Genomic DNA, 22,616 nt, shown 5'->3' with positions numbered 1-22,616 from the left:
AGGACTTGAGTTTACTGCACAAAAAACAGATGCCAAACAAACCAAAAAGTACCATTACTCAAGCTGGTTCTTTTGACACAAAAACAGAAATAAAGGTTTTTGGGCTAGTGCAGGGTCTTCGTTCAGTGTGGCCTATTTTTTATCTTCATGGATTCTGAATCTTCAGATGAAACAGCTTGGTTAATTAATGAACTGGGGACGAATCAAGTCGAACTGGGGGGGTGAGCGGCATGAAAACCCTTCAAGTTCTTTGGAAGGTCATGCTTTCTAAAAATATAACTTTGATACCTCAATACAGAGAAAAAAAACAGGTTACGTTGATTATAGTATGAATTCCACAGAGTGTATAAGATTGAATCTCACACGTCAAGGTCACACCCCCCTCCATAATTTTTCTTTATTTTTTATTTTACATACAGAAATTGATGCCTATTTTTAAATTGAATAATATTTATAGCATTGTGACATTATTGCATTACGACCCAAAATTCTAATTTGCACTTTTCTCAGTAGTTTTCTCAAAGGTCATACTCATTAGATTCTAGTAGTGAAATTCAGTAAAACTATAATACAAAAGTTTTGAAATTTACATAAAAATTACACTTTAAGAAATTCAACAAATACTAACGTGAATCATACTACTGTTAAAGGTTTGGGGTTTTACATGCTTTTAAAAGAAGTATCTTATGATCAAAAAGACTTCCCTTTTTTAATTAAAAATACAGCAAAAACTGTAATATTGTGAAATATTATTATAATTTTAAATAACTGGTTTCTATTTAAATATATTGTAAAATGTAATTTATTTCTGTTATATAAAGCTGAATTTTCAGCATCATTACTACAGTCTTCAGTGTCACATGATACTTCAGAGATCATTCTAATATGCTGATTTGCTGCTCAAAAATATTTCTTATTATCATCATCATCATCATATTTTTTGTAGAAACCATAATACAGTTTTTAGCTGTCTTTGAGAGTTTAAAAGAAATACATTTATGTGAATTATGGAGTAAAAGTCTTTTTTAAACAAAAAAATCTTACTAAACAGTGGTGTATAAATACAATTTAAATAACATTTGCTAAAAATAATCTTACAATACAGTAAACCTTAATGGCCATAACATAGGGCTACTTTTCTTTAAGAAAACATTATTCTTTATTCATTTCTATTGATTTTAGGGTGGAATATGACGAGAACATGTTCCTGACAGATTTCCCATGAGTGAATCTACAGGCCTTTGAATATTGAACAAGCCATTTCGCTCTAAGCTTTCATAATATATTAAGAAAGAAAGAGCGGGAGAAAGAAAATGGAGAGACATACAGGTGACATTTACTTAAGCCATTTATGTTCCACAGGTCTAAAGTAGCTGGTAATTTGATTATAGACAACGCTCTCTAAGAGCTGAAAAAGAGTGTTGTTCCTCGGGTTAAAACAAGGAAATTTCAATCTTGTTTTAATATGGTGTTTTTTCTTCCTGGGTATGGCATTTTCTTTAACAAGATGAGGGTCTCAAATGTGCGGAAACCTCGACTTATTAAATGACATTTCAGTACACAGTTATTTCCTCCATGGAAAATGGAAAAATATGTAACATGTCAACTTCTGAATAGGCTGAATTGACAAGCCAACCTGCCTCACTCACTGTCAATTCACCCTCAAAGACAGCTACTTTATATTTACTTCTACAAGCACGAGCATCACTTACCAGTATGTGACCAGCAAAACAAATGGCGAGGATCAAGGCGAGCAGCAGGAAGGCCATTCCGAATGAAACTCCAAGGACGGTGGTTCTGTGAGAGACAAAATCATCAGAGATACTCCAATGCATACAGGTGCATCTCAATAAATTAGAATGTTGTGGAAACGTTAATTTATTTCAGTAATTCAACTCAAATTGTTAAACTCATGTATTGAATAAATTCAGTGCACACACACTGAAGTAGTTTAAGTCTTTGGTTCTTTTAATTGTAATGATTTTGGCTCACATTTAACAAAAACCCACCAATTCACTATCTGAACAAATTAGAATATGGTGATATACCAATCATCTAATCAACTCAAAACACCTGCAAAGGTTTCCTGAGCCTTCAAAATGGTCTCTCAGTTTGGTTCACTAGGCCACACAATCATGGTGAAGACTGCTGATCTGACAGTTGTCCAGAAGACAATCACTGACACCCTTCGCAAGGAGGGTAAGCCACAAACATTCATTGCCAAAGAAGCTGGCTGTTCACAGAGTGCTGTATCCAAGCATGTTAACAGAAAGTTGAGTGGAAGGAAAAAGTGTGGAAGATAAAGATGCACAACCAACCGAGGGGTACGCAGCCTTGAGAGGCTTGTGAAGCAAAATCGATTCAAGAATTTGGGTGAACTTCACAAGGAATGGACTGAGGCTGGGGTCAAGGCATCAAGAGCCACAACACACACAGACGTGTCAAGGAATATGGCTGCAGTTGTCATATTCCTCTTGCTAAGCCACTCCTAAACCACAGACAATGTCAGAGACGTCTTACCTGGGAAATTAACTTCTTACCAAGAAATGAACTTTTGCCCAGTTATCCAAAGTCCTCTTTTCAGATGAGAGCAAGTTTTGTATTTCATTTGGAAACCAATGTCCTAGAGCCTGGAGGAAGGGTGGAGAAGCTCATAGCCCAAGTTGTTAAGTCCAGTGTTAAGTTTCCACAGTCTGTGATGATTTGGGGTGCAATGTCATCTGCTGGTGTTGGTCCACTGTGTTTTTTTGAAAACCAAAGTCACTGCACCCATTTACCAAGAAATTTTAGAGCATTCTTTAGAGCAACTTCATGCTTCCTTCTGCTGACCAGTTTTTTAAAGATGCTGATTTCATTTCCCAGCAGGATTTGGCACCTGCCCACACTGCCAAAAGCACCAAAAGTTGGTTAAATGACCATGTTGTTGGTGTATTTGACTGGCCAGCAAACTCACCAGACCTGAACCCCATAGAGAAACAAAAGAACCAAAAAATGCAGATGAGCTGAAGGCCACTGTCAAAGAAACCTGGGCTTCCATACCACCTCAGCAGTGCCACAGACTGATCACCTCCATGCCACGCCGAATTGAGCCAGTAATTAAAGCAAAAGAAGCCCCTATTAAGTATTAAGTACATATACAGTAAATGAACATAATTTCCAGAAGGCCAACAATTCACCAAAAATGTGTGTTTTTTTTTATTGGTCTTATGCAGTATTCTAATTTGCTGAGATTAGTTGTAAGTAAGTAGTTGTAAGTAGTTGTAAGTAGTTTTAGTTTCTTGTGTGTTTTGGGTCATTGCAAGGTTGCTACCTGCTCCAGGTCAAAATAGCCCATCATCAAATTCCACAAGACATTGTGGTCTTGAGATAAACTGTACCCCACATCAGTGTTATTTTGTATTATTTATAGATTTATAGACTAGTATATTATTTATTATAATTTAGAATTGTCTTTCAGTTTTCATGTTATAGGTTTTAGTATTTTTTTTAGCTATATATCTACAGTGGTGGCCAAAAATATTTGAACTCTAGTATTTTCACCAGTTAAAAAATGGTTTTAAGTTAGTTATTTCTATCTTTTGCTGTAGTGTGTCAGTAGGAAATACCAGTTTACATTTTCAAGCATTAATTTTTTTTATTAATTGTAATACTCCAGTAAGATTTTTTGTTTGCACAAGGAGTCTGACAACAGCCTGTGCTCCACACAGAGATCTGATCTCATCATCATCCAGTCTGTCTGGAACGAAATAAAGAAACAGAACAAACTGAGACTAAATCCAGAAGAACTGTGGCAACATCTCCATGAAGATGCTTCAAGAAATCTACCTGCAAAGCTACAGTACTGTTAAAAGTTTTAGGCACTTGTGTAAAAATGCTGTAAATTGAGGATGCTGTCAAAAATAATATCATGAATAGATTTTCTTTATCAATTAACTTCTATTAACTAAATTAAATCAACATTTGGTGTGTCCATCCTTTGCGTTTAAAGCAGCTTCCGCCCTAGGTGCACTTGCGGATAGTTTTTCAGGTAGCATCTTGGAGACGTTGTCACAGTTCTTCTGGATTTAGTCTGTCTCAGTTTTTTTTTTTTTTTTTTTTATGTCATTCCAGACAGACTGGATGATGATCAGATCAGATCTCTGTGTGGAGCACTGGCTGTTGTCAGACTCTTTGTGCAAACAAAAATCTCACTGGATTATTTATGAATGTTTGGAAATGTAAACTGGCATTTCCTACTGACACACTACAGCAAAAGATAGAAATAACTGACTTAAAATCATTTTTAGCTGCTGAAAATACTAGTGTTCTAATACTTTTGGCCACCTCTGTATATATAAAATATTTAGCTATTTAGTTGTTAGCTGTTTAGCTGTTTTTTTATTCATTTTAGTAATTCAACCTAAAATTACAATTTTTTTATTTCAGTTTGTCAGTTTGCTAAGATAACTGTGAAAGCCTGTTTCCACCACTGAATAAAAAATAAATTGCGACTTTTTATCCTATACTTTTTTTTACTTTTTTTTCTCAGAATTGTGAGATATATCCTCACAAATGCTAGTTATAAAGTTAGAATTGTGAGATTACTTTTTTCTCAGAATTGCGAGATATAAACTTGCAATTCTAAGAAAATATCAGTCTTTTTCCCCCTCAGAATTGGACTTTATAACTTGCAACTGCGAGTTTATATATCACAATTCTGAGAAAAAAGTCAGAATTGTGAGACATATACTTGCAATTGCAAAAAAATGTCGGAATTGTAAGATACAAACACACAATTCTGAGAATAAAAAAGTCAGAATTGCCAGAAGTAAGCCAATAATTGTGAAAAACAGTCTACATTGTGAGGTACAAACGCAATTATATGAAAAAAGTCAAAATGCCGAGATATGAACTGTGATTGCGAGCAAAAAATCTGAATTGTAAGATACAAACATGCAATTACAAGGGGGAAAAAAATCTAAATTGTGGATATAAGCTTGCAATTGCAAAGAAAATGTCAGAATTGTAAGATACAAACAAGCAATTCTGAGAAAAAAAGTCAAAATTGAGGATATAAACTCACAATTGCAATAAAAAAAGTCAGAGTTGTAAAATACAAACACGCAATTCTGAGGAAAAAAGTCAAAATTGTGAGATACAAACTCTCAATTCCGAGTAAAGTCAGAGTTGTAAGATACAAACACACAATTTTGAGAAAAAATTAAAAACTGCGAGATATAAAGTCACAATTGCGAGAATAAAAAGTCAGAGTTGTAAGATACAAACATGCAATTCTGAGAAAAAAAGTCAAAATTGCGATATATAAACATGCAGTTGCAAGAAAAAAGAGTTGTGAAATACACACACGCAATTCTGAGAAAAAAGTCAGAATTTCATGATGTTAACTTGGAATTGCGAAAAAAAGTCTGAATTGTGAGAAACAAACGCAATTACATGAAAAAAGTCAAAATTGCAAGATATAAACTTAAACACCAATTGTGAGAAAAAAGTCAAAATTGTAAGATACAAACTCTCAATTGTGAGTAAAATGTCAGAATTGTAAGATACAAATATGCAATTCTAAGAAAGAACTACATATTGCAAGAAAAAAAAGTCTATGTTTTGAAAAAAAAAGTCCAAATTGCAAAATGTAAACATGGAATTGCGAAAAAAAAAAAAAAAATCAGAATTGTAAAAAAGTCGCAATTACTTTTTTTTTTAATTATTAATTTTTTATATTCAGAGGCAGAAACGGGCTTTCATAGAATCTTTTTAAATTATATTTTAATAGCATTTTATTTTATTATTTTTAATCTAATAATTATATTTCTGTTTAGCTTTAACTGTAATTTTAGTACTTCAACTTAAAGCAACTGTATGTACCATCAAAATGATTTTAAAACTAATATTAAGGTAAATAACTGGAATAAAAGTTTTAAAATCATTCTGATGGTACATTGACTTGATAATAATAATAAGGCAAATATGTAAGTTTGGTAAGCAGGTATAAAATTTGTCATTTAATATTTATATTTTATTCAGCTTTTTACCAAAACAGTTTTTAATAGTTTTAACTGCACCTGTTTCATTGTGAAAAAAGTCAGAACATCTATTTTCATGAAGTTTCAAGGTAACATTCACAAAGAACAAATAGTGAGGGACAAATCAGATGCTGAAATTTAGGCTTATGTAAATAAACCCAAGCAAGCATCACATATTTGAATAGCTTTGTGAATGTAAAAACAAAAGTGTTTAGTTCCAGTCTTTGTGGTGCCATATCTGACTATAAATCTGATATAAAATCAATGGCAGGATGTGAGAACACAGCTTGAGAGAAAGCGCTGTGCTCTGGGCTCGTGTGAATGTGTTCTCGGGTCAACATGAGCAGTAAATTAGGGTGACGTCTTGCATAGATTTTTCTGTCTGACTTCATACAAAGGGAGACATCATTTCCAAACCAGATTGGCCTCTGAATAAAAAAAATCTATAACTGTCTGCTCAGGGCTGTCTTTTTCAGACAGTTCCCATCATCACGTTCTTTATCGTCGCACTCATTTTCTCTCAATTGTGCAGATGTGTTGTAATATTATTATGCGTCACTTGGTCTAAGTGCTGGGAGACGGCGGCATAATTGCATCGCAAAAGACAAACGGATACTTGGAAGAGGTGGTGGAGATGGTACTTACTTTGGCAAGACTAGGAACTGCACAATGAAGATGCAGAAGAAAATGAGGCAAGCACAGGTGACATAGTACTTGAAAGCCGGCAGAGTTGTGGCTCTGTACTGTTAGAATAGAAAGAAAAAAATGAAATATCTCTTTTATGGCTTTCTATAAGTCTTTGTTCTATTTGCTTTTTGCTTTTTCAATCTCAAGGTGGAATGTACCTCTTTTTCGAGTGACTTATTATGAAAGAATAGAGATATCCTCTGAATGTCCTCTGACTTCAGCCACTGTCTGATGGAAAGAAAGGATAAATTAGATCATTTATAACAATTAAATTCTCATTGTCACGATGAATCGCTATTATAATAGCTTGTTGGGTGACACCGATGCAGAAAATGCTTTAAAAAACTGAAATGAACTGACAAATGTGTGTTAAATGTTGTATGTTGGCATTCAAAACGAATGAAAATGTGTGTATTTTCTATTTTAATGTATTATTTAATATTATATTTTATTATTAAATATTAAGTAATTAATTGAATTGAATTAATTGACATTTTAAATGAAAATTATTAAATTAAAAATAAATAAAATAATGTATAAAATAAAATAAAAGTAAAATATATCTAATTAAAACAAAAATTCGAATAAAAGTCGAAATTACAAGAACAAGATTTAATTACAAGAATAAAGTGAAAATATTATCAGAATAAAGTAGAAATTTTTCAATAATAAAATTTAGATAAAAATTATTAAATAAAAAAAATTATATTATTATTATCTATTTTTTATATTTATTATTATAATTGTTTTATTGTTTTTTGATTTAAATAAGATTTTGAATCACAGATTTTCAGACTTGATCCCTGTTAACATTTAGCAATCTCTCTCTGCAGTAAATTCATAAAAAGTCAAAATATTTCAAGAATAAAGAATAAAGTCCAAATATTATGAGAATAAAGTTGAAATTATGAGAACAAAGTCAAAATATTTTAATAATAACATTTAAATTAAAATTATTAAATAAATAAAATAATATATAAAATAAAATAAATATAAAATATATAAATTAAAACAAGTTGTGAATAAATATTTGTTTTACATTTTTCAAAATAAAAAACTTTCTATTTTATTTGATGATTTAATTCAGATTTAAAATCCCAGATTTTCAAACTTAAACCTTGTTAACATTTAGCAATTTCTTGTGCTGTTTTGTAGTGAATTCATGAAAAGTCCCAATATTATGAGAATAAAAAATTTAAATTAAAACTTTATAATAAAAAATAAATAAAAAAATATGTAGAAATATTATGAGAAGAAAGTCCAAATATTATGAGAAAAGTCGAAATATTATGAGAATAAAGTTAAAATTATGAGAATGAAGTCAAAATATTTCAATAATACAATTTTAATTACAATTATTAAATAATAAAATAAGATATAAAATAAAATAAATGTAAAATATGTCAGATTAAAACAAAAATGTGAATAAATATTTGTTTTACATGTTTCAAAATCAAAAAATGTTCTATTTTATTTGCTGATTTAAATAAGGTTTTAAATCCCAGATTTTCAAACTTGATCATTGTTAACATTTAGCAATTTCTTGTGCTGTTTTGCAGTGAATTCATGAAAAGTCCCAATATTATGAGAATAAAAAATTTAAATTAAAACTTTATAATAAAAAATAAATAAAAAATATGTAAAAATAAAATAAATGTAAAATATATCAATTAAAACAAAAAGGTTCATAAATATTTGTTTTACGTTTTTCAAAATCAAAAAACTTTCTATTTTATTTGCTGATTTTAATACGATTTTAAATCCCAGATTTTCAGACTTGATCCTTGTTAACATTTCTTGTGCTGTTTTGCAGTGAATTCATGAAAAGTCCAAATATTATGAGAATAAAGTCGAAATTACAAGAACAAACTTAAAATATTTAGGGAATAAAGTCAAAATATTTCAATAACAAAATTTAAATTAAAATTATTAAAAAAAAATATATAATATATAAAATAAAATAAATATCAAATTAACACAAAAATGTGAAAAAAATATTTGTTTTACATTTTTCAAAATCAAAAAACTTTCTATTTTATTTGCTGAATATTTATAATTTTAAATCCCAGATTTTCAGACGTGATCCTTGTTAACATTTAGCGATTTCTTGTGTTGTTTTGCAGTGAATTCATGAGTTCCTCCATATGGAAAAGAGGCAGAACATTATGGATGCTTACTTCTGTGAGTTGATGCCATGAATAGTGCGAATGATTCTTTCATTTAACTCCTCTTCAAATCTCTTTTTCTGTGATTTTGTTCTAAAAGGGAATAAAAATGAAGAAGAGAGGCTTTAAACAAGCATAGAAATGCTAATGAGGTCAGTGTGAGCGTTCTGAAAGGTTATTCACTTGAATTTTGATTTAGCCTTTTTTTTGTTACATAAAGCAATAAACAGTAAAAAAGCAGACCTTTCAGACCTTTGTTGAAAGCTGTACTGCCCCATCGGCACATCCTGTAAGAACAAATGGGAACACATGTAATTAATCGAGCACTACTAAGCACTTTAAGTATAAAGTAGTTTTGATGAATCTGATGTGCTCAGGTTGACTCACGTGTGTGTTGATCTTGCCGTTCTCGTTGGTCATGCTGTCTCGATGGTGGAGGTTAGCAAATGGTTTGGCCGCTCCCCAGGACTCGAGGTACTGTGTCATGCGGACAGACGCCCTCATCTTGGCCCCGTCCAGAGTGGGGCGCAGACGCGCAGGTAGCAGGGGACTTCGTTTTTCTGCCTGAACAACAAGTACAATCATAACATGAAGTACTAAATAAAATCTAAATGGATGTGTTACAGGCTGGATGTGTTAGAGCACAGAAATACAAAAAATCAGACAAGAATATGGACTGAAGTGGTGGGTCACAGGTGGGTTTTGTAGTGCATTTTTGATTCAAGTGTGTTACATGATCTGATATTGATTTTCAAGACATTTCTGTCTGCTTTTGGATCGTAAGAAATTTTGGTCCTGTATCAAGTCACTACTTGGTGTTAGGCATGGGCCGGTATAAGATTCTGACGGTATGATAACCTTGGATAAAAATATCACGGTTTCACGGTATTACGGTATTGTAATCACTGCTCTACAATGTTACATTTAAATGTCTGGGTAAAAAAAACAACCTTTTTTTCCCCAAACGGATTACAGTATATTTTATTTTAGGAAACATATAGAACATTTTGTAACATGGAACAGAAGGCAAAATAATTAAAATAAATAATTGAATCTTCTTAATTAAATTAAATTGCAGTCACTTGTGTTAAAGGTGCCCCGTGTAATATTTAAGATGATCTCTAGACAGTGGTGCAATAACTATGTTTTCAGGGGTGCATAAAGACCTTAATTAACCATTATGTTTTTATTAACATAGAATCAGCTTGCGAAAAAAAACACTGACACAATGATGAACAAGTAATATTCACAATAACATAGTTTTATTGAATGATAAAGTTAATATAATTCCTTAAATTACATTTTAAAAGAAATCTCACTATTCGTTGATGTCAAAAAAAAAGGTGAGATTTAAATCCTGTATCGGCTTCCGTAGTTCTGTAAAGGGAGGGGTGAGCGGTACTCTGCTGCAATTCACAATCTCGCCGCTAGATGCCACAAAACCTACACACTGCACCTTTAACGTGACAGAAAGCTTAAAAGCAAAGACGTGATTTCACTTTAACTTAATTGTTGTGCTAAAATTCACAGAAACGTAAAATTAGTACATATAGTCTGCTATTCCCCACTCTGTGTTGTGGGGGTTCACCTCCTTTGGCCGTCCTGAACTTATATTACTGCTGAATCTCACTGACTGTGGATCACGTGCACAAACACAGACACGCGCCTGAGCACTAACCGGTGGGGGAGGGGCTGCATTGTTTTCTCTGCAGGGACTCACACACACAACCTAGTAGGGAGTCCTGCGCTTTCACTTTGACACAGAAAATGCGCATATCGTAGGAACGGTATAACTTTTTTCGTTTCCGGTTTTGAAACCGTGACTTTTTCAAACCGCGGTAAACCTTGAAACCGGTTATCATCCCATGCCTACTTGGTGTCCGATGTAAAATCTGGATCCTGAAGCAAAACCTATCGTCAAGTAAAGTCACCTTTAATTGTATAGCGCTTTTAACAATACAGATTGTGTCAAAGCAACTTTACAGTATTTAAACAGCACAATATGTAAGTAACGCATTATTGTAAACAATCAATTTTCAGTTAAAGGCAGTTCATCAATGAATTCAGTGATATCATCGTCAAATATCGGTGTATATTATGACAGTGTTTTAGTGCCATGTTAAAAAATATCTAAGATTACGAGATTAAAATCACAATATTTTAAGAATAAGGTCAAAATTACGAGAGAAAAGTCTAAATACTATGAGAATAAAGTCAATATTTCAAGACTGAAATTAAGTTGAAATAACGATAATAAAGTCAAAATATTAAGAGAATAAAGTCTAAATATTTTGACAATAAAGTCAAAATTATAAGAATAAGGTCAAAATATTATGAGAATAAAGTTGAGATTACAAGAATTAAGTCAAAATATTTAGAGAATAAAGACAAAATATTATAAGAATAAAGTCAAAATTACGAAAATAAAGTCAAAATATTATGAGAATAAAGTCGAAATATTATGAAAATTATGAGGAATTTTTTTACAATAAAGTTGAAATATTTTGAGAATAAATATGAAATGTTTCGAGAATATAGTCAAACTATTTGTGAATAGTCAATATTACGTGAATAAAGTCGAAAATACGAGAATAAAGTAAAAATATTATGAGAATAAAGTCCAAATATTATGAAAATTATGAGGAATTTTTTTACAATAAAGTTGAAATATTTTGAGAATAAATATGAAATGTTTCGAGAATATAGTCAAACTATTTGTGAATAGTCAATATTACGTGAATAAAGTCGAAAATACGAGAATAAAGTAAAAATATTATGAGAATAAAGTCCAAATATTATGAAAATTATGAGGAATTTTTTTACAATAAAGTTGAAATATTTTGAGAATAAATATGAAATGTTTCGAGAATATAGTCAAACTATTTGTGAATAGTCAATATTACGTGAATAAAGTCGAAAATACGAGAATAAAGTAAAAATATTATGAGAATAAAGTCCAAATATTATGAAAATTATGAGGAATTTTTTTACAATAAAGTTGAAATATTTTGAGAATAAATATGAAATGTTTCGAGAGTATAGTCAAACTATTTGTGAATAGTCAATATTACGTGAATAAAGTCGAAAATACGAGAATAAAGTAAAAATATTATGAGAATAAAGTTAAAATTACAAGATAAGTCAAAAGATATTTTTAGAATAAAGTGCAAATATTACAAGAATAAAGTCAAAATATTATGAGAATATGCAACAATGTTAAATTGTTTCAGTGGTCTGGCAACTTCTCCCGGTGCTCTCAAATTTAAATTCTTAAAACAGTTTGACTTTATTCTTGAAACATTTACACTTTCTTCTCATAATATTTCGACTTTATACTAGAAATATTTAGACTTTATTTTCATAGTATTTTGACTTCATTATCCAAATATTTAGAAATTATTCTTAATATTTAGATTTATTCTCGAAATATTTTAACTTTATTCTCGAAATATTTTGACTTTATTCTCGTAGTACTGTATTTCGACTTCATTATCCAAATATTTAGAAATTATTCTTAATAATATTTAGACTTTATTCTCTAAATATTTCTTTTTTGAAATTTTTTATTTTGATGTAGCAGCTTAGACAACTGTACATAATTTCAAAACAGATAGAATTACATTGTTCTCTGCCAATCAATTTTGTTTTTTAACATAATACAAAACTAAATCAAAATAAAATAAAATTCAAATAATATTAACAACAATAATAATTTGTATAATTTGGGGGGGTCAGATATAATCTTAATATTCATACTCTGATTCTCGAAATATTTCAACTTAATTCTCGAAATATTTTGACTTTATTTTCATAGTATTTTGACTTAATTCTCCAAATATTTCTACGTTGTTCTCCATAAAAAATCATAAAAATAAATCATGAAAATGTTCAATTACATCAATCTTAAAAAAACAATTATTTTATTTGTTTACTCACATGCGATGTGACCATAACCAACAAAAATCATGAATGTGCAAAGTGATAATTTTTAAAATATTAATTTTAAAATATCAAGGGTACTTCAAGTAAATATATTAGGCAATTAAGATAACAAAAGTTTGTGAATTTGTGCATTTTAATGTGTTTGAAAGACAAAAGCCTTCCAAAGACATAGAAATACATGGTTAAATAGCCTACAGTGTGATTATTCAAATACAAAGTAGTATATATTAGTAGTTGATGCAATATTGAAACATGTTAAACCTGAAATGATTTGTGCAAATCCAGTGGTCAAACACTGTGTCGCCTCTTGACTAGTGACTTGTCTTAGCGTGAATGTCCACAAAACTGGAAGACTTTCTGAGTGTTTATAAGCAGTAGGCTATTTTAGAAAGGAAATTTTAAAAGACTCAATCAAGTATGAATAAATTATTGCTAATGTTTAAATAATACGTAATCATGTAATCCATAAAAACTGTAGTCTGATTACCTGTATTTGAAAACTGAATTTAATCTAATTACAAGTACTTGGCAGTCGTTCATTAGAATAAAACCAAAAATGCAAATAGGCATTAACAGAACAACAGGGTGATAAAAGAAAAGAGAACAACTAAGCAAACAAGCAAAAGCCCTCCAAACTCGAATGCAGTCATCATAATGGCAGCGTGGAGGGAGTGGGTGTGCAGTGGGCTGTTATGATAAGAGGGCCGAAAGGCTTAAACCGAACAGAAATAAATGTATGAGTCTCTTATGAGAAAAATTCGCTGCTTTTGTTACCTCGGGCAAAGCAACTGCATTGTTGAAAAGTAAATAAGGCACTGGATAAATAAAAGAATAGGCGTTGTTATTTGAATATATGGTCCCAGGCATTATGATATCTGTGGGCTGAGAAGCCCACACACATCTGAATAGACCGATATCCGGGAATCTTCTGGGTCTTCATGCCCGTTTCCTTGAACTTGTGTTTAGAAACACTCTCCCCAGGGTGTTCAAATATGACCACAAAGTCACGTTTATGTAACCCGAAAGTCTAAATTGTGTAATTATGCTAATTAGTGCTCAAGGTGAAAACTAATTTAACTGCTTAAATAGATGTATTATGATATGATTTATTAACTATCATACAGCAGATGTTTGTTTGGCTATGATTAAGCTTTTTGTGTAACTCATTTTCTGGGTAATAAACATTTGTTCTTATTTAAGTGTAAACGTAGCACTTTATCTACAGTATGTGTCAATAGATTTCAATTACAATACATATTTTTAAAGTCCATTTTCTCAAAATGAGTTTTTTCTCTTAGACTGAGCCATAAATCGCCGCTTCAAACTTTACATTTTTATTCCTGTCTATATCCTGAAGGTTTTTACAGAGGGATTTGTTCATTTATAATTTGCTGGATTTTATGCAACATTTTATTCCTCAAAAAAATGGTAAAAAAATACAGTGTTTCCTGGCTTTATCTCAACATGAGATACCCAAAACCCCCTCTGTAAAAACTTTTGACTCTAATATGCCAAAAAAAATTAAACAAGAATTTTGAGAACTGACTTCATGCAGTGTTTTAGATTTTTGTACTAGAAATGTATGCAAATTAGTGCATTTTTTTAATAGGCAATGTCTCAATTGCATATTTAAATGTAACATTTTAGAAACTTGTAATACAATTTTTTTTGCAATTATCAATGTAATCAATCAGCTGAGTAAGTTAGGTGATAACTAATAGTTTTTTGTTTTTTTACCCTATTCACCTGCAGTGTCTTGCATTAAACAATTATTATTAGTAGCTGATTTGTTATAAACCCCTAACATGAATTTGGCAAGCAAGAAACCTTCCAGAATATTCTATTTCACACTAGTTTCTTCAGAAAATGCAAATGTCTAGTTATTTATAAACGTGGAGGCTGGACTGCGTCATTTTTTACCTTCGGGTTGATGACTAGGTATGTGATGATGCCGTGTTCTTTCAGGTAAGAATCTCTGCTTTGTCCGTTGCCTGGCTCGACTTGATACGCTCCTTTCAAATGTTCCAGTGTCACAGAAGAGATGTGAACCCGTCTGGAGAGGAGCACACAACTATTACAGGCTGGCGGATGAAAGAACACTTCACAAAAACAGGTGCATTATGTGAGTATTTTACAAATGTTCCAATGCCCACAGAGACAAAAGAGTTGAGATATGGAAAATGAATGCAGTGCTTTGCGTTTCTGTTATTTTTTGGGGGGTTATTCAACGAACACTCATTAGTAGCACAAAAGCACATTCATTGTGCTCTCAACAGAGCATTTCTATTAACGTCAAGAACCCTCCATGAGCATAATAGCACTTGTGGCAAACATGTGAAAATCATGAAATGGGGAAAAACAGAAGTCATCTTACCCTGGTACACCCCCCGCCTCCATGTGATTGGCCAGGGTGACGTCATGTGACCAAACATCATACTGCCATTTTTGGAGGCCAATCACCCCGCAGAGAACATTCCCAGAGTGCACTCCAACACGCATGTTAATGTCAACCCCTGTAGCATCTCTCACCTTCCTGAAATAACAAGAAAAGTTTGCTCATTATTTACTATTACTATTTTATACATTTTAAAATAGTAATAAAAAAATACATCATTTGCCACATGTAATTGGATATGTATTTATGTAATTCATTGTAATAAATTTGATTAATTAATCAGCATATTATTATTATTATGTAAAAACTAACATATACTGTATAAAATTACCCCCATATATAGCTTACATAAAATCACCATATAGAAGATACAGGTGGAGCTGGGGAAGGGGGTGGGTTACTGAAGCCAAGTATTTGAATGTTGAGCAGCAAGCTCATTGGCTGCTGATAGAAAAATCATGTCATGTCATTATGTCAGATTGAGTTAGACCTATCAAACTGGGCCATCTAGAGTTTTATGACAGGACTTTGGATTTAATCAGCATGTAATTAATTCCAAATGCTTTTATATTAATTTTCAGAATAAAAATGTATAAAAGTATTCTTAGAAATACATAAAATATATAAAAAGTATATATTTTTTTTAAAAAGAAATACTGATACTGTTAAACATAAACCTTTAGAAAGATTTTTTAAATCCTGAAAAATAAAATTTGGATACTTTGAAGGATTTCATACTACTGTTGTATGTAAATAAGGCGAGTTTTCTTCCAGTGTCATGAAAGACATTTTTTTACAGCATGTACACACTTCAGGCTCTCCCTCCATCCTTTGAAATGACTGAAACAGCTCCATATTTCACTGACATAACTTGGCTCAAGAGCAGAAATATTTATAGCAAAGTAAATATCAGTAAGTGCCAGGATTGCGGTGGCACATGTTGGTTTATGAGGGAGTGTGTCTGGTGCCTATTCATTCAGTACACAGAACGTATCATCTTTCAGATAAGCGTGTTTGAATGTTAACATGTCTCTGTTGCACAAAACAGTTTAGACCAGCATTATTTTTTGTTGTTCTGGTCTTGCTTGTGGAGTAGTATAAAATTGTTTTACCTTGCAAAAAAGTGTCAAAACAAAATGAAAAACAAAACAAACAAACTAAAAACAAGAGTGCTTCCTCAAAACAAAACAAAACCAATCACTGGTGCTCCCTCAAAACAAAACAAACAAAACTAGCCACCGGTGCTCCCTCAAACAAAACAAAACAAAACAAAACAAAACAAAACAAAACAAAACAAAACAAAACAAAACAAAACAAAACAAAACAAAACAAAACCAGGTAGTGCTGCTCCCTCAGAAAACAAACCAGAAACAAAACAAAAGAAAACCAGTCTGTCTCAACCCTTTGGATTGTTTATGTTGGTTTCTTCCTCATGTGCCCATGTTTGGTCCTTCCTGTTCCTTTCCTCACCATGTGTGCTTATTAATCACCTGTCCTAGTAGCATTAGAATTTCTTTTTTAGTTGGTATTGTTCTATGTTTGATTGTCTGGTCTCGTCGATGTACACATGTGTTTGCTACCCTTTCTGTGGATTTACCTGTGTGAATTACAATAAAGACTTCATGTTGTGCTCCTTTCTACAGGTGTTGCGACAGAAGACCACACCTTAAAAATTATGCAGCGTAATTACCTTGTGTTATTGTTTTATTTTTTTTGTCAGTTTTTATTACTCTCCATTATGAATGACCCGGCTGTCCTCGTCCTCCTGCTGGAGCAGGGGGATCGCTCTCGAGAGGACCACACAACAGACTTTGTGTTTCCAGCTCCACCAGGCTCCCTCGTCCCTCCGTCTCCACCTCATTGATCCGTCCCACTGGCTCCGTTGAGCTCCTCCTTCCCTCCAGCTCCACCTCAGTCCTCTGTTGCTCCAGTTCTGCCGCAGACCTCCGGATTTCAGCTTCTGCCTTGGTCGCTGGAGCCTTGGGCTCCGCATTGGCCCTCCAGATCCTCAGTGTCGCCCGGAATCACCGGCTCTCTGTCTCCACCTCGGGATCCACCTCAACCTGCTCCACCTCAGAGCATTTGTCGGTCAGTTGGAGTCATCAGCCCTTCCTCCACCATGGCTCCTCCCTCCGTCGGCTCCACCATGGGCCCCCATTATTGCTGTGGCCTGAGTCTCGCCTGGCTCCTTCCGCTCCAGGTCCCTTCTGTCTCATCCCTGGCTCTTCCCTCCGTCTGATCTGACCTGGACCCTTCTGTCTCCTCCTTGGCTCCTCCCTCTATCATCACCTCCTTGGACTCTGTTGCTCGTCCTCTTGATACCCTCTCTGTGTATTTCAAACTGTGTTTCCTCAAAACAAAACAAAACCAGCCGACTGTGTTTTCTTAAAACAAAACCAGCCATCTGTTCTCCATCAAAACAAAAACAAAACAAAACAAAGAACAAACTACAGCCACTACTGCTCCCTCAAAACAAAACTAGCCACCAGTTCTCCCCCAAAACAAGCAAAACAAAACAAAACCAGCTACTGGAGCTCCCTCAAAGCAAAACAAACCAAGCACTGGTCCACTGGTGTTCCATTAGAAAAAAAACAAACAAACAAAAAAAAACAGCCACTTGTGGCCCCTCAAAACCAAACAAAAAACACAACAAAACAAAACCAGCCAATGATGCTGCCTTAAGAACAGAACCAGCCACTTTTGCTCCCTTCAAATGAAACAAAGCAAAGCAAAAACAGCCACAGTTGCTCACTCAGAAAAGAAACAAAAAAATAAAACAAAAACAGCCAATTGTGTTGCCTTAAAAGAAAACAAAACGTCTCGGGTTACGTATGTAACCTTAGTTCCCTGAGGGAACAAGACGCCGCGTCAGAAACTCTATGGGGAACGCCATTGGCGGGCAGCATTCTGAGTCATTGTCTAACAACCAATCGTACGACGGGAGTGACGTCACAGGCGCGGTGACGTCAGCGACCAGGAAGTATAAAGCATGTGCGTTTGACGCCCGCGGCAGCTCTTTTAGGAATGAAGCGAGCGCTGCAGGGTGCGGGAATTATGGTCCGTGACGCGGCGTCTCGTTCCCTCAGGGAACTAAGGTTACATACGTAACCCGAGACGTTCCCTTCCGGGAACTCGAGCCGCGTCAGAAACGCTATGGGGAACGAGATGTCAACGCCCCCATAATTTCCAAGCCCTGCCCAGTGTCTGCTAGGACCAGGGTGGAAGAAAGATGTGTCTGGTGGACCTTGCCAGAGCACAGGAAGAGACTCGGCCTGGGGTATCGCCAGGTCGCGAGTAGGAAGAGCCATTGTCTAGTATCCCACGGACAAGAGGGCATGTGATCCTCGGCCCTCGGGCACACAAGGAAGGTAGTAGACCTCTGTCTGGTCGCCAGCCAGAGCTAGAGGTACTCCTCGGCCCTCAGGCACACGAGGAGTCTTAGTCCTTTGTCTGGGAGAAAGCCAGAACAAGAGGGACTGAAATGACTCGGCCTGGTGACCTTGCCAGGACGCGAGAGGTATAAGCCTTTGTCTAGTGTTCCACGGACAAGAGGGCGATGTAATCCTCGGCCCTTAGGCACACGAGGAAGACAGTGATCGGCCTCTGCCTGGTAGCCAGCCAGCGCAAGAGGTACTCCTCGGCCCTCGGGCACACGAGGAGTCTTAGTCCTTTGTCTGGGAGAAAGCCAGAACAAGAGGGACTGAATACACTCGGTCTGGTAGCCTTGCCAGAACGCGAGGGGAATAGGCCATTGTCTAGTAATCCACGGACAAGAGGGCAATAAAGACCTCGGCCCTTAGGCACACGAAGAAAGTGGTAGGCCTCTGCTTGGTCGCCAGCCAATGCAGAAGGTACTCCTCGGCCCTCGGGCGCAAGAGGAGTCTTAGTCCTTTGTCTGGAAGAAGCCAGAACAAGAGGGACTGAAATAACTCGGCCTGGCCACTTAGCCAGGACACGAGAGATATGAGCCTTTGTCTAGAATTCCACGGACAAAAAGGCAGTGTGATCCTCTGCCCTCAGGCACACGAGGATGCAGTTCTCTACCGCTGCTTGCCAATTGCAGGGGGAGAAATACTCCTCGGCCCTTAGGCACTCGAGGAGAAACATGGCGAAAAGGACTTCTCTTCTTTTGTGAAAAAGAACGTGCCTTGAGAAGTCTCCTCCTGGCTAGGGAGGGGGCTGAATCTCTTTCTGGCTTAGCTACTTCGCAAAGGTGAGAGAATGAAGGAGCCCGGAGTGGCTCTGAGGTCGAGTTCGTAGAACCTGACAAACGTCAGGGGCGAGGACCAACCCGCAGCACTGCAGATGTCCTGAATTGGGACACCTGCCATGAGAGCTTTAGAGGCAGACAGGCCTCGAGTAGAGTGAGCCTTGACTCCCAGCGGCGATGGGAGGCCAGAGGACTCGTAAGCGGTAGAAATGGCATCTACGATCCATCTACTGATTGTAGGCTTTGAAGCCGGATACCCCCTTTTTGAGGGGCCAAAACAGACAAACAGTTGCTCTGTTTTACGCCACAAGGCAGCTCTGTGGACGTATGCGTCTAGCGCTCTAACTGGACACATACAGTTATATTTCCTATGGTCGGGCTCCATGAATGGAGGAGGATAAAACGCCTGAAGCGTGATAGGCTGTGGTGCTAGGGACGGGACCTTGGGTACGTACCCGACTCTCGGGTAGAGAAAAGCTTTGGCCATCCCTGGGGCAAAGTCAATGTGAGAAGGGGCCACCGAAAGGGCCTGCAGGTCCCCAACTCTCTTCAGAGAGGTGAGAGCTAACAGAAGCGCTGTCTTTATAGTAAGCATGCGATCTGAGATCTCCTCTATGGGCTCAAATGGAGGCTTGCATAGAGCTTCTAACACCACGGCCCGGTCCCATGTAGGAACCCTCGGTTTCACTCGAGGCCTCAACCTGAGTGCACCGCGGAGGAAACGAATGACCAGGGGGTTTTTGCCCACTGAGAGGCCGCCATGAAGGGCGTGGAAGGCAGATATAGCCGCCACGTACACCTTCAGGGTGGAGTGAGCTAGACGGGTTTGTAGGAACTCCAGAACTGTACCTATCGGGCGGTTGACTGGGTCTAAACTGTGTTCTTGACACCAACGAACAAACAGGTTCCACTTAAGGCCATAAAGTTTCCTCGTAGAGGGAGCTCTGGATTGAAGAAGGGTCTCAACAACCTCGGTTGAGAGACCAGCTTCTACGAGTTGCGCCCCCTCAGGGGCCATACCCATAATTTCCACCTCTCCGGGTGGGGGTGGCAGATCGCGCCCCCAGCCTGGGAGAGGAGGTCCTTCCTGATGGGGATCTCCCAAGGGGAGCCGTCGAGGAGGGCGATTAGGTCCGAGAACCATACTCGGGCCGGCCAGTACAGGGCTACTAGCAACAGCCACACTCGATGCCGGCGTACCCTTTCCAGAACTCCCGGGAGCAGAGCGATCGGGGGAAAAGCGTACAGACGAAGCCTTGGCCACGTCTGTACCATGGCGTCCAGTCCAAGAGGAGCTGGAGGAACTAGAGAGTACCAGAGGGGACATTGCGATGTCTCCTGAGTCGCAAAGAGGTCCACCTGAGCCTGGCCAAACACTCTCCAAATCTGCTTCACTACTTGTGGGTGAAGCATCCATTCCCCGGGCCTCGGCACCTGCCTCGACAGGACGTCTGCTCCTACATTCAGATGTCCAGGAATATGGACTGCTCTCAGGGAGAGAAGTTTTCCTTGAGACCACAGGAGGATCCGGTACGCCAGCTTGTATAAGGGGCGTGAACGGACACCTCCTTGATGATTTATATAATAAACCACCGCGGTGCTGTCTGTACGGACCAGCACGTGACGGTTTCTCAGGTCTGGAAGGAAACTCTTGAGGGCCTGGAATACGGCTAGCATCTCTAGGCGATTTATATGCCAGGAGAGCTGGTGATCACTCCAAAGGCCCTGGGCTGAGCGGCCGCTCATGACCGCTCCCCATCCGGTGAGGGACGCATCTGTCGCTAGCGTCAGTGTTGGGCAGTAGCGTCGCTACATGTAGTGACGCTACTAGCTTAACTACATTTCTCAGTAGCGTGGTGGTAGCGTCGCTGTTTTCTGAATCAAATAGCTTTTCAGTAGCTAAGCTATTATTTTGATCAAGTAACGCGGTAGCGTCAACAAAAGCTACAAGCTATATATTGTTCTATACTTTAAGCTCAAATCGGAAATATAACTGCTACGGATCACTGATCCTGGGTCAGTAAGCAACGCCACCGCCACTAAACCTCGTGATGCCATTGGCTCATTAAACTGTCAGTCAAACCGTATTATTCCTCCCGCCTCTCTCGTGAATGAAGTGCGGCACGCAGTTTGAAGCATCTCAGCGTGTTTGCAGACTTGAGGTAAATAAAGAAGTGTTGATTGAAAGTACATGTTTTCTGTATTTATAACACAGCACTGTATTTATAAAGGCTAATGTTTTTTTTTTTTTTGCATTCGAAGAGATGAGAAAAGTGTGTCTTAGTCTAACACTTGTTGTCGAGACTTTTGTTGTCGATATTTTAGCTAAATGTCAGAAAAAAACTGAGCGCCCACATAGCAACAGAAAACTATAATCTGCAATGCAAAACGTAGTATTATAACTAGTGATGGGCGCCTTGATTTTAGTATTTGAAGCAGGCTGGTGCTCTGGGAAGATCTCAAACTCAGAAGTACGAGATGGGCAGAGAGTGGGTGTCAAATTCATGGCGAAAGGCAAAATATTTCGGTTCGTTAGTAAAAACAAACAAACAAAAAACGACCAGGTTCCATAGCAAAATAAGAATGAAACCGTGTTCTAGTCTAAACTAATTATAATAATCTTTGCTAATATTCTGAATACTTCAAACTGCTTTGGATTTTGCAGTAGCAAATTATGCCTTTACTATGACCAACATGACAGAATATGATATTCAGCTGTTTGATCGCGCTGGTGTCTTACGTGTACACTATGTTCATTTGAAAAATAAAACACAGTCACCCAAAAGCTACACTAGTCAATTTAAATAGTGTGTATTACATGCAGTTCAGCATGACCACCGGTCCCGTGGCACATTTTTGCTCATCATGATATTTTCCGTCGACGTGCATGAAGTAGCCTACAAAGCTTACCCAATGCATAATAATTTTGCTTCAAATACATTGCAGATATGGATCATTTGTATTTGTGGCAAGAGAGGTAGTCTACATCAGCCCAACTTTACTTTCACATTTAATTTGTTTTGGATTGTTTAGGCAAATTTATTTATTTATTTATTTCATCATTGTTCTGTTCTTAATAAGATTAAAGTTAAAGGATTTGTTGTGGAGTGAGGGAAATAATGTCATAACATTACGATGTAGGCCTGTTTATTTCAGAATATAATAAAATGTGACTTATAGGCCTAGCCGCTGTGACC

General features: G+C 36.2%; 1 protein-coding gene across 1 annotated transcript in view; it reads right to left on the bottom strand.

Moving 5' to 3' along the window:
• Positions 1-22,616, bottom strand: part of adcy2b (adenylate cyclase 2b (brain)) — a 122,447-nt gene that overhangs the window by 37,462 nt on the left and 62,369 nt on the right. The window contains exons 8-15 of the mRNA XM_073822426.1: positions 15,189-15,347; positions 14,735-14,867; positions 9,260-9,436; positions 9,125-9,159; positions 8,885-8,965; positions 6,866-6,935; positions 6,666-6,763; positions 1,713-1,797 (exon numbers count right to left, since the gene is read on the bottom strand). Of these exons, the coding sequence (XP_073678527.1) occupies positions 1,713-1,797; positions 6,666-6,763; positions 6,866-6,935; positions 8,885-8,965; positions 9,125-9,159; positions 9,260-9,436; positions 14,735-14,867; positions 15,189-15,347 (838 nt within the window). The remainder of the gene's footprint in view (positions 1-1,712; positions 1,798-6,665; positions 6,764-6,865; positions 6,936-8,884; positions 8,966-9,124; positions 9,160-9,259; positions 9,437-14,734; positions 14,868-15,188; positions 15,348-22,616) is intronic.

Source organism: Garra rufa, chromosome 17, assembly GCF_049309525.1.
Source record: "Garra rufa chromosome 17, GarRuf1.0, whole genome shotgun sequence".
Classification (NCBI taxonomy): Eukaryota; Metazoa; Chordata; class Actinopteri; order Cypriniformes; family Cyprinidae; genus Garra; species Garra rufa.
Note: the sequence above shows the minus strand (reverse complement) of the source record. Positions and strands in the feature narration are given on the sequence as shown.